Source organism: Cicer arietinum, chromosome 4, assembly GCF_000331145.2.
Source record: "Cicer arietinum cultivar CDC Frontier isolate Library 1 chromosome 4, Cicar.CDCFrontier_v2.0, whole genome shotgun sequence".
NCBI classification, from domain to species: Eukaryota; Viridiplantae; Streptophyta; class Magnoliopsida; order Fabales; family Fabaceae; genus Cicer; species Cicer arietinum.
In genome coordinates, this window is record NC_021163.2 from 25,877,678 (window position 1) to 25,890,002 (window position 12,325).

A 12,325-nucleotide genomic window follows, 5' to 3' on the forward strand; every position below is an offset into this window, starting at 1 on the left:
TCCCTACAATCAAAAAAACTATGTTGAGAATTATTATTCAAAGTCCAAAATTTTAACAAATAGACCCAATATCTTATCAAGCAGTTCAAAAAAATAATTGTAAGTACATATAACACTATGTAACAGGAAATGTATAAAGACATACTTAACAAGCACAACACGAAATGTCAAAACACATAATTGTAACAAGCAGTAAAAAAAAAAACATTTATTATAAGTAAATAAAAATTTATGACTAACAAACTAGTCCAAAAAAGTGTCATAAAAAATAGGCATTGTCGTAGCACTAAAATGTTGTAGTGGATAAAGGAAAGTTCCTTCCTACAAGGTAAAAACCATAGATGTTAAAACATGACAAACTTAATGAACAATGAGATGTCTTCCGTCGCAAATAGTCTACCACCAAGCAACCTAAACGATTGTCTCTAGCCATGTCTCAGCCTCTAGCATCAACTCAAACTGTAGCACCTGCTCATACTTTAGGGACGATCAGTCACTAGAGGAAGCTTGGTCTTGTAATTATGTATTTTGTGTAACTTTGTTATTATGTAATTTCATACTATGTTATTATTTAATAGTTTTAGAACAAATGTTATTTTATGGTGTACTTGTTATGTTGTTAATGCAATATGACTTTTTGCGAAAAATTTAAGGGTTGTTCTTGATTTTAATGATTCTTAAGCATTAATGATTTTATTAGGTGAAAAAATAATTGTGCGGGTGCAAAAAAACACATGCAGTTGCAGCATAACGTCAGCCTTTTGTTGACAGTCAATATGTTGACTTTAGCGCCAAACTACCTGATGATGTTATATTTATTGAGCTTACTTTCATTTATTGATTATTTCTTTTAGTTGACTTTAGCGTCAGTCTTTCTAGCGCTACATATTTTGTTGACTACTAATTATTGAATTTAGCGTCAACAAGTTGATTCTATAGATTCTTGTCAGATGACGTGTCAGTGAATTAATTCTAGCGTTGGATGTGTTATTTTTAACGTTTGTGTCGGTCCTGACAACGCTAAGCGTCAGATGTCACTTAACCGACACTAATATTTAGCTTGGAGTGATTTATCTTTGACTGGACATTGATGTTAATCTGACACCAAATCATTGATAGCGTCGACTTTTTACTCTTTAGCATGAGTTTTTGGCCGGCACTAAAAACAATTTTTCTAATAGTAAACTTATTTTTCTCTTTGAAAAAATAAATTTGCAAAACAATACAAATTATCAATTTAACATTATTAAATTCTTAGAATTTGATTAGCGAATGTAATAATACTCTTTCTATCCTTTAATTTTAGTTATTTTAACTTTGAATACACATAGTACGAAATAATAAATTTAAGTCGATTTAATTTTTTTATTAATTTTATTTGTTAGTTAAAACAAAATACTTTATATATATATATATATATATATATATATTTAAATTATTAAGGATAAAAGAAAATATCATTACTTATATCTTGGGTGGAGTAATTGGGGGGACATGAAATTTTGCAAAGGGTGATGCTGTTCTCAGATGATCAGAAGGTTTGGTTGGACATCGTCACTAGAACACGTTTGCTACTTACATAATTAATGCTACTAACAAAGAAAACTAACTGACATCTAGTGAAAGAGATTTTGGAATTTCAGAATACCTCTAGCTACGTACTATACACACTTGAGTGTGTGATCAGAAGTGCCCCAAATTGTAAGAGAAAGGCGGCAACTAGTAGTTGGCTGTTTAATTACCACTTGGACAAACGTGTTGGGTTTGTTTGCACAAACTTTCAACTTCCTCCTCCTAATTACAACATGTTTTGCACATATATTAAAAAATATAAAGATTAAAATAAAAAGTGAGATATTTTTATTATATTATTTATTTTTATTATTAATAGTTTTTATTATTATTAATATAAAATATAATAATTATTAAAAGTTGTATATATTGTAATATTTTTATTATATTATTTATTTTTATTATTGATAGTTTTTATTATTATTAATATAAAATATAATAATTATTAAAAGTTGTATATATTGCAATCATTGAAGGTAATATACAGAAAATAAAATAATTAAAGTTACATTTGAAAATTGTGAATAATATTTATTTTGAGATATATTATTTTCTATACTGACATTCATTATGTGAGATAGAGAGTATAACATTGTAATCTATCGTGGATTAATATTTAAGAGTTAATTTTAATGTTAATGATGATTAATGATGATTTTTTTAAAGCATAAGTCAATGTTTTTATGGTTGATATGATAATTTGATTGATGTCAATTCGACGTGTTAAGATTTAAATTACATTCATTTTCTCTTATTTTATCGACTGTAATCGATCAAGTAATTGCTTCAATTGTCAGAATTAGGGGAATCGTTAACATATATTTATTATTGTTGTCGTTTTATTATCGTTAAAATTTCGAGTGATACAATGAACCACTTATAAAAACAATCTATTATAGCTTTATGTGTAAAATTATAAATTAGAAACTTTCTGAATTTATATATGAGATCTCCTTTTTAAAACTTCTTCAATACTTCTTAATTCATTTACTGAACTATCTATTGGAGGAATTTTCTTTATGATTTAATAATAAATAAATAAATAAAAAATAAAAAACATTTGCATAAATTAAGGAAAAGAGAACCTAATACAGAACCAATATTTCCACAACTTTTAATGCAGCAAAAATATAATCCTCATTTTTTTAAGTGGAATAAAAAAGTTAGTAAAATTGAGAAGACTCTCAAGGTGGTAATATAATGAGTTTATAAAAATTAAAAAAGAGTGAAAATTCTAAAGTGAACCACTTTGTATAATTATTGGTCTACAGTGAATTGATATTTGAAAACCATTTAAAATTTTAAAGATAATAAACATTTGTTTCATAGGAGTAGAAGTTCATGGTCATCCTCATTTTTAGAGTTGAGGAAGTGACTTGATTTATGTTAGTTTGATAAAAACATATATAAAATAAGTATGGGACTCTAAAACTAAACTTGTCGAAGTGACACTAATTAATAATTCACTATCTCAAACCCAAGGAAGAGGAGTAGTGCATTGAACTTTTACTTCTATCATCAATTATTGTTAGAATTTTAAGTCATTTTTAAGTATTGATCTATGATAAATCATATGATACCTTGAAAGGATTAGTGATAAAATGAATTTTTAAAGAGAATTTTCGTTTCTCCTAATGTTTAACTTTTAGTATATTATGAGACTTAACGGGAAACAAACACCACTTTTGTCTTGTTAGTCCTTTTTTGTTGTTAATTCATTGAAGATGACTGATTTAAGGATTTTTTTGTTTGAAATCACCCTTATTTAACTCATTTTTTTCCTCTTTTTATTTAAATAAGTGGTTTTTACATATATTTAATTTAATTTTTTCTTTTCTTTTATTTGTGATTTCGTCGTTCGAATGCGATATTGATTTGTTCTCTGTTTTAATGTGGCATTTGGACTTTCCGTTTTGTTGTGGTATTTTAATTTGTTTCAAGTTTGTACTTCATGTGTTTATTGAAGTATCTGAAAATGACTCATTTAGTCAATACAATATTTTGTGTAATAATTTATAGAGACTATCACCAAATTCAACATCCTCTTAATTTTAAATATGATTTGTCAACACATGATTTATTTGAACATGTTAAAGACTATTTTTAATCGATATGAATGAACATTAATAAATATTAATTACATGATTAATAAAAATAAATGAAAAATAAATGAAAACTTTTTGTTTACAATGTAATATTAATTATTTTTTAATTATACATATTATTTATTTGCTTATATTTCATTACATGATTACAGGTGAGTATGAAATGGTTGATTGAATAACTTATTGTAGTATATAGAGAAAACAAACTACTTTGTCCTTAATTATAAAACCATCTTTCGTTCTTTTCTTTATTTTTTTTTTTAATTTAAGATTTTTTTTTTAAATTTTTTATATAAATTGTTTATTTTTCTTTACAAATATTCCACTAATAATTTATTGTTGAAAAATGTAATTTTTTTAATATTTCATAAATTTTATTAGAGGCCCTTATAATAAAGAACATCACTAGTAAATTTGAATGCATTCCAAAGAATAAGACAAGAAATTAAGATCCTCTATAATAATAATATATAGTCGACCAACAACAGTTTCTTTTCATGTTAATCAAAATATTAATGCATAAATTAATTGGCACAATTAAAATTGAAGTCGATACATAGTTAAATATCTTACACCTAATTAAAAAAAAATGGCAAAAGTAACTTGAGAATAAAACCTCGACGGGTTACATTACATATATCTAGTAATAATATGGTTGGTGACGTACCACGTGAGAGTGGGAATTGGAATTAGAATTATGAGAAGAAGGTTGATGATAGTGGTAGAGATGTTGGGTATGATCTGTACCCTGTGTTGATGGCATATTGTTACTATCATAGGAGGAACATTGTGGTGTTGAATCATGTTCAGGTTGGCATACCATAGTGACCCCAAATAACCTAAGTTCCCTTGGACTTGAACTAGAACTTGAACTGTTGTTTCCTACCGGTTTCGTCCTTTGGTTCTGACCTTGTGGGGACCCTCTACCTGTTACAATATTATAACACGTGCATGGATTATTAACACTTTAGTTAAGTGTTGCATTTAAACATTAAAAAAGTGTCTTAGTAACACTGGCTTGACAAATATTTTTAAGATACTAGTTGGAAAATAAAAAATAGATATTTAAATTTAAAAAATTTAGATATACAAATTTTAAAAAAAATTTCAATATTTTTTGTTGTATACCAGATTTTACATATTACAAAAAGGTCAGAAATATAACTACAAAATATTATATTCAAATTTAAAATATAATATTTAACATCAAAATTTTAATATTTTATCAATTAAATTAAAATATAAAAATAAATATTTTTAATATTTTACTTTTATATTTAGATCACTGACTAATAATTCCTATACACTTTAAATAAATGATAAGGGATAGATTAGAAAAATGTAACTATTCAAAATTCGATTCTGATTAGGATGATGTGAAAGAAACAAATCAAACACCACCGCCTAGTTTTCTGTACCTATAAGATTTTATTATTAAAAATAAAATATGTTTATATCGTTTTTGGTAAAAAAAATATCATGTTCAATGAACGAAAATGGGCGCGTATGCATCACGTGATGTTTGAACTAAACAGATGAAAACAAAGGATTTGCCTTCTCATAAATCCCAACAGAAAACCACGTTTCTCCCAATTAATTGGAAGGTAGATTTCACGCACTTCCACAAGAATGTAATTATTTTATGTTGTCTTATTTTACTCAAGAAAATAGTAAAAAAATGTTATTTAGATAAATATGTAATTTAGAACTAGTGCAAATGTTAGTACTAGTTTTACTTAATAAACGTGAAGATCAACCATATTTAAAGTTAGCAAGCAAAAGTGAAATAAAAATTTAAAAGCAAACGGATTTCACTAATTCTATTTATGTAGTTAGTTAGAGATATGTTATAACTAAATAGTTTGACGCTGAATTTACCCACTTAATACAAAAAAGTGAAAAATTGCATATTCAAATGGCATTTTAACATCTTAAGTGTTTATTCAATTTTTTATCATCCAAACTGCATTTATTCAATTAATTAATTTTCCATCCACAATTTGTTTAATTATTTTTTATCTTCAAAAAATTATTGTATATTTTTTTTTTTAAAAAAAAGACAATTAAACATGAGTATTGCTGTGATTTTGTTGAAGTAAGAAACTTTTGTATAAAATTTAAATTTTAAATTTAATATACTAATTTAAATATTCTCTGATTCAACTTTCTCTTATATTTAAAATTTTTAAAATTAGGATACTAATATTATTCAATCTTCAACAAAGTAACCTTCCAATATTTATCTATAAGAGTTATTATCCACACTCATCAAAGGATAAGGTGAAAAAAAGTGTAAAAGTACTGATATAATATTAGTTCATGTTATAACAAAAAATATATTAGTTTCCTATATATAAAATTAGTTCATGTTATAAAAAAAAATATATTAGTTTCCTATATATAAAATTAGTTCAGTAGTAGAGGAGTTAGAGAATTGAGTAATAAAACAATTGTAGATATAATCAATTTCAACAAAATATTAATAATATTGATAGTTGAAAAAAAATTAATTCATCCATATTGGATTAAAATGTAAACCATGATTTGAAATTCCCAGCAACAACAATGACACAATTTGTGTATAATATATAAAAGTTAACGGTGTAAAAAGAGGCGTGAATGTAAAAAAAAATGAGATTGTATTGATGAGAATGAGATAACAAACCTGCATGAAGACAGTGATCATGTTGGTAAGGTAAGAGGTGATGCGCAGGATAAGGGTGCGCAGGATAGAAGCCTCTGGACCACCCAACAGCAACCTCATTTTTTCCATTCCCATCACTTACCTTACCCCTACTAACCTGCGCCGTTTCATTCCCATTCAACTTCCTTCTCCTCCAGTTAATAAAAAGCCTCTGACTATCAACACGGTGTCGTTCAAACAAAACGACGTCGCCAGCATCTAAACGCTTATCTTTAACATAACGGCTCCAACCTTTAGTCAACACGTAGCTTTGACTACTGTTCCAATACGAGTAACGGAATCGCCAACACTTCCCCGACTCGTCCTCGAAACTCAGTAATAGTCCCTTGCACTCGCCCGAGTCACCGCCGCCGAGTGGGAAGTATTTTTCCGCGTGTTGTTTTGGGATCACTAGGCGGTTTAGTTTCCCAACGTCGCTCGGTGTTAACGGTTTTTCGAACATTGGTTCTTTTTCGTCTTCGATTAACTTTATGGCGGTGTTATCTTTGTCTTCGTTTTCTTCGTTGGTGTTGAAATGAGGTGTGTTTGGATATGTTTGAGAATTGAACCATTGTGGTTGGGGATGGTGGATTGGTTCAACTAATAGCATAGTTTGTTGTGGTTGATTTTGAGTCCACCATAGTGTTGTTCCTTGAAGATCCATTTTGATGAGAATTTTTTTGTTTTGTTTTTGAGAGACAGAAAAAAAGAAAGTGGAAGAGGCGTGTGATGATGATTATAGTTTGATGTGGAAATGGAAACTGTGGTGGTGAACTATATATTTGATGGGAGCTTGCTAAAGATATGATGATGACAAAGAGAGAGGCAGAGAAATGGAAATATTCACGTCAATTATAAAACAATACATTTAATGGAATGTAAACAAATTTCAATTTTTTTAGTAATTATAGTCAAAATTATAATTATATAAATTCAATTATTTAAATTAGTTGTCAATATAAAATTTATTTATATTCATAATATTAATATTTTCTTGACTAATATAATATGATATCATAAAGATAAAAAATATATTCTCATTTAATACTGGTATTTCTTTTGATTATGTGGTTTTCATAATTAGAAAAACAGTAGATAAGACAAATAGTTCAAATCCTACAATTTTTTTATCCAAAAATTATATGTTATATTTATTTTCAATGTTATATTTTATCTTACGCCTTCTAGTATTTTTTTATTGAAAAATTACTTTCTAATATTTTAAAGTTAATTTTTTTTTTTGTTAGAAGTTGAATCTTTAATTTAACTATGTATATTTTTATAAATAAAAAATAATTTTGTGTTAACATTATTACATGGTTATTTAATTATTATAATTATTTTATACTTATGAATATCCATTTTAAAAATTTATATTTTGTTAAAACTAGAACAGAATACTTTTAAAAATTGACATCCTTCGTGTAAACTTGCTAATTTACCAATCAAATGTGTTCTATGTAAAATATATTAAAAAAAACATGTAAAACATATTAAATAGTGACTGTCTTACAATTTTTACACACCAATATTTAATTATTGGGAAGAGGTAAGACAATCTGTATCCCTTGTGAAAGTTAATGTTATAGTTATCTATGTAGAGTAATTATCTTTTAGTTTAATAACTAGTGTTAGTGTCAAATTGCAATCTGAATCCTAAAAATTGGAGTTATTTTTTATTTTATTTTTACTTATCAGCAAAATTAACAAGCTTTTTCGTTTGACAGGAACAAAATTAACAAACTTTATTTAATTGTTCAAATAGTTTTAATAAGTACCTAAAAACAACACTTCTAATTAGGTGCCTCCTTCTCCCAAATTATGCACATGATTAGCATTAATCCATCTCTTCCTCACATATTGTTCACATTCACGAGCGGCTGCTAAAAAATTCTCATCATTTATACTAATAAGAGTCAAATTTATGTACCAAAAAAAATACGAGTCAAATCTCTTTTACAAAGTAGACACTGATTGTTTTTTAATTGATGATTGAATTCTTTACTTCTTATGTTCCACAAGCTCCTTAATTATATTTAAAAAATATGTTTATGTCGAAAAAAGTAAAAGTAAATAAAGTATTATTACTCCACCATATTCTTTAGTATACTAACTCCTCTTTTTGTTATTAATAGGTATCGTGAAAATTTTATTAGTGGTAAATTACAAAAAAAAAATATATATTAATTATTTGAAGACGAGATTATGTTTCTTGGGTAAATTGATAATAAAGATAAATAAAAAAATTTAAAGAACAATTTTATTATAGAGAAAGAGAAGAAAAAAATATATAAGATAGACAACAACGAGGATCTTAAAATGTGAAAATAAAAAGTAATATTTATTTTCAAATGATTAAAACTAAAACTCAATTAAAAATAGGGTTATAAAAAAGTGAATGTGAGGGAGTAAAAAATGAATTATTACTGAATTGGGGCGGACATGTATGTCCATGATTCATGAAAAGAAAGTGATTTTACAGGTGAGTAATTTCGTGTAATTAAGGACATCCCATGTTACTAAAATAGCAAACAAATCAAGTCAAGTGATGGATTGGAAAGTTTTCTCTCAAAACTCACACAAAGTAAGTAATCATCATAATCAATCTGCTCACTCACTTACTTCATTCTATATCACATCCAACAGCCGGCCTAGTTACCTTTTTACCAATTTATTTACACACCGAATTCCATTTTACATTTTGCCTCATTATCACCAAACAACCATTGACTTTATGTTTCTTTTTATTTCTTTATTTTACTTTTATATATTTCATTATTTCAACCTTTCTAGTTAGGATAAACGATATGCCGTACATATGTAATAGGTAACACGGTACAAACTTACTATTTTTAATTTATGTTCCAATCACTTTATTCTTATGCTTCAGATCGAGCTAGGGGTGTGGTCGTTGATGATTTTATGAAAATTTAACTCAGCCAAGGGAGTGTGGTCCATGCCCTACTTTGTAATGTAATGTTATATTTTATGGACATATGTACTCATAGGTCTAATTCATTTAACTATCTCCAAAGTGTATTATCTTCAGGATGAAAGAATAGTATTTATGTCACGTGTATCACTTTATCTTTACTGTTGGACCATTTCTAGTTAAACTTTTTGCTTCGATACTCTAAAAATATTCATATTATTTGATAATCAAAATCTATTTATAATTTATTAAAATATATATTCAATATTATTTGTTGTTAAAATTTATTTGTTGTCAAGGATTCATCCTTTGGTACGATACTTGATTTTTATGAATCATCTATTAAAATTATTCTTCTTAATTTTTTTTTTTAAATTTTTATAGAGAATATATATTAGATGTAAATTTGTATCGGTTATACAATATTAAATCTACAAAATTATAATTTTTATTTAAGTTGTCTGTTCATTGACTTATAATTAACTCATATAAAAATATTTATGTCGTCATGTTTTTCCAATTTTCGCCCTCAAATATAAATTAAAAATGTGAGATTTTTTTGATTTATGAATTGGGTTAAAATTTATGTTCAAGTCATTTTTTTTTCCACTTAATTTTATTCATTTTCTTTTTCCCTCCTCTTTTTACACATATCTTTTGATTTCAATCTAATATGGACAATGACAACTTAGTTTCTTTTAGTTTAAGTATTTTTTGGTTACTTAATAACTTAAATTTTTATTTGTTTTCAATATATTCACTCTTGATGTTTTTTTAACTTTTAGATATAAATCTTTTGATTTTTTTAACTAATATTTATTTAAAACCATTGAACACTTTCAAGTTTTTAAACCACAAAATGATTTTTTAATTGAACTTTGACATTTTTTTCAATTACTTAATTCTTTTAGATTTTTAGTTCAACTATATATAATAAATATAGACAAGTATTTATTACTTTTTGTCAGTGTATATATTTACCATGACTAATATTATTTCAAAACATTTTAAAATATGTAGGAAAGAATATTACAATTTTAATAATTCCTACATGACTTATATACTATAATAAAAATAGAATCTATGATTATTAATTATAAAATTTATCACTTAAATTACAATTAATATTTTATATTCATGGACCATGAGGTGTCAGCTAAATGGTATAAACTTGATATTGTATACATAGTTCAAATCTAACTCGAAATGGTTATAAAATGGTTATTAGTTCTACTTTGGTTAATAATAAATTTTTATCCCTAAAAAAATTGTTTAATTTTTATGATTAAACTTTTATAAAATATTCTTTTAGGAGTAAAAATACTCATTCAATTCCACAATTTCTTCTATTCCATTTATTCTTTTTATAACTTTAAAAATTTGCAAAATTATTATATTAAAAATTATATATATATATATATATATATATATATATCACCTTCTAAAGGGCCATATTATAGTTTAAGATAGTTTTTAAACATTAGTTCTTCCAATTCATTGAGATGTCTTTTAATTGAGAACAATATAGTGTAAGGTCTTATATCAACACAAAATGGTCAATAGATCGAAAAATTGATAAAATGTACTTTTAGATCAAAACTTTCTTGCTAGAAGGAGGACTTACACCACATATGAGGTTGATAGAGTCTTTTGTCCCGTACTATAAACATCTTTTAAATAAAAATATAATTGTGAATTACACAAGTCTCAAAGTGAATACTATCTTTAGAAAACAATGTATGCACATTATATTTAAAAATACGATAACACGATTCTTTTATATTTTAATTAGAATTGCCACTTATTTAACAAGATTCAAATTCTAGATTAACAAAATACCACAATGATAAAATCCTTATAAGAATTGCCACTTATTTAAATCCCACACCAGATGAAGGTACACATTTATTTTTACTGTTATACACATAAACTAACGTGTGTGTATATATGAAAAAATATCAATTTTTTGTGTAAATTCTTTTTACTCGATATCTTTTATTTAAAATATTCTTTTAGTAATTTTATATTTTCTTACCAATGAAATGACTATTATTTTAAATAATAGAATACGATTTATAATTTTTATCAAGCAAACAACTACGTACTAGCTAGTACCAAAAGAAAATAAATTCCAAGGAAAAATAAATTTGAAGGGAGAAAAAAACAAATAGTAGTGAATATGATAAAATATATCCATAGATTCCTTCCTTTCCCAATAAACATAGATGAGATAAGATTTGTCCAATTAGAGAAGACACAAAACCCTTTCTAGACACTCGTGTATGAATCCTCTCCTCACACTTGCATCTCAAAAACACACACTCTCTCTCTCTCTATCTTTGTTTACTTATCTGGTCTCTTCTCTGTCTACCCCATATCCTTTTTTATTTATTTATAATATATAGTTTATATTCAATCATAATTATATTTATTGTTTTCTTTAGTTAGACCGTGTCTTTTACATCAAGACAAAATTCACCTCAATTTCCAGGTAGATTCAGACACCCTTTTCTACTCTACAAAAGGTTGAACTGTTTTGTTTTAGTTTAAGTACATGTTAGAGTCACACCCATAATAGGTTTTTTGGCCTTTTTTTTTAATTATTTCATTTCACCTAATACAAACAACAATTCTTATGTCATCTTACTCCAGGTATATACTTGTTTATTTTATGCCTCATCATGTCATAGCTTTTTTGATCCAACCGTTGGCATTAAATCAAATACATAAAACACATGGTGCGCAATTAATTTCCAGAATAAAACCCTGAAAATTATACAGGCTCTGCAAATGATGAAACTTGCTTACATGTAATTTCCGAAACCTGAAATTTTGTATTACTCTCACATTGATGTTGCTTGGCCTAGTGCGGTAATCCTTGAAGTGAAGAAAGACACATGCTAGTCTCTCAATTTTACAAATTAGTAAATACATTTTTAAAACACTAAAACATCAAAATAATTTTTTAATAAATTTTTGTTTTTAAATAGTTTGATGTAGCACTATAACTTAATATGTGACTAATCAACATTG

At 26.1% G+C, this 12,325-nt stretch overlaps 1 protein-coding gene across 1 annotated transcript; it reads right to left on the reverse strand.

Annotated features, from left to right (window-relative positions):
- Positions 1–4,122: 4,122 nt before the first annotated feature.
- On the reverse strand, positions 4,123–7,164 carry LOC101511950 (B3 domain-containing protein At2g36080-like). The gene is made up of 2 exons (XM_004513526.4): positions 6,343–7,164; positions 4,123–4,604 (listed from the first exon to the last, which is right to left on the reverse strand). The coding sequence occupies exons 1-2, from the start codon at positions 7,022–7,024 to the stop codon at positions 4,318–4,320; spliced, it is 969 nt and encodes a 322-aa protein (XP_004513583.1). The 5' UTR covers positions 7,025–7,164; the 3' UTR covers positions 4,123–4,317.
- Positions 7,165–12,325: the final 5,161 nt, after the last annotated feature.

What these genes read in the sequence shown, in the direction of transcription:
- LOC101511950 (XM_004513526.4), bottom strand. Translation starts at nt 7,024, where the DNA reads ATGGATCTTCAAGGAACAACACTATGGTGGACTCAAAATCAACCACAA. An exon ending in TGATCACTGTCTTCATGCAG is followed by an intron (nt 4,605 to 6,342) that starts GTTTGTTATCTC and finishes ATATTGTAACAG; the next exon opens with GTAGAGGGTCCCCACAAGGT.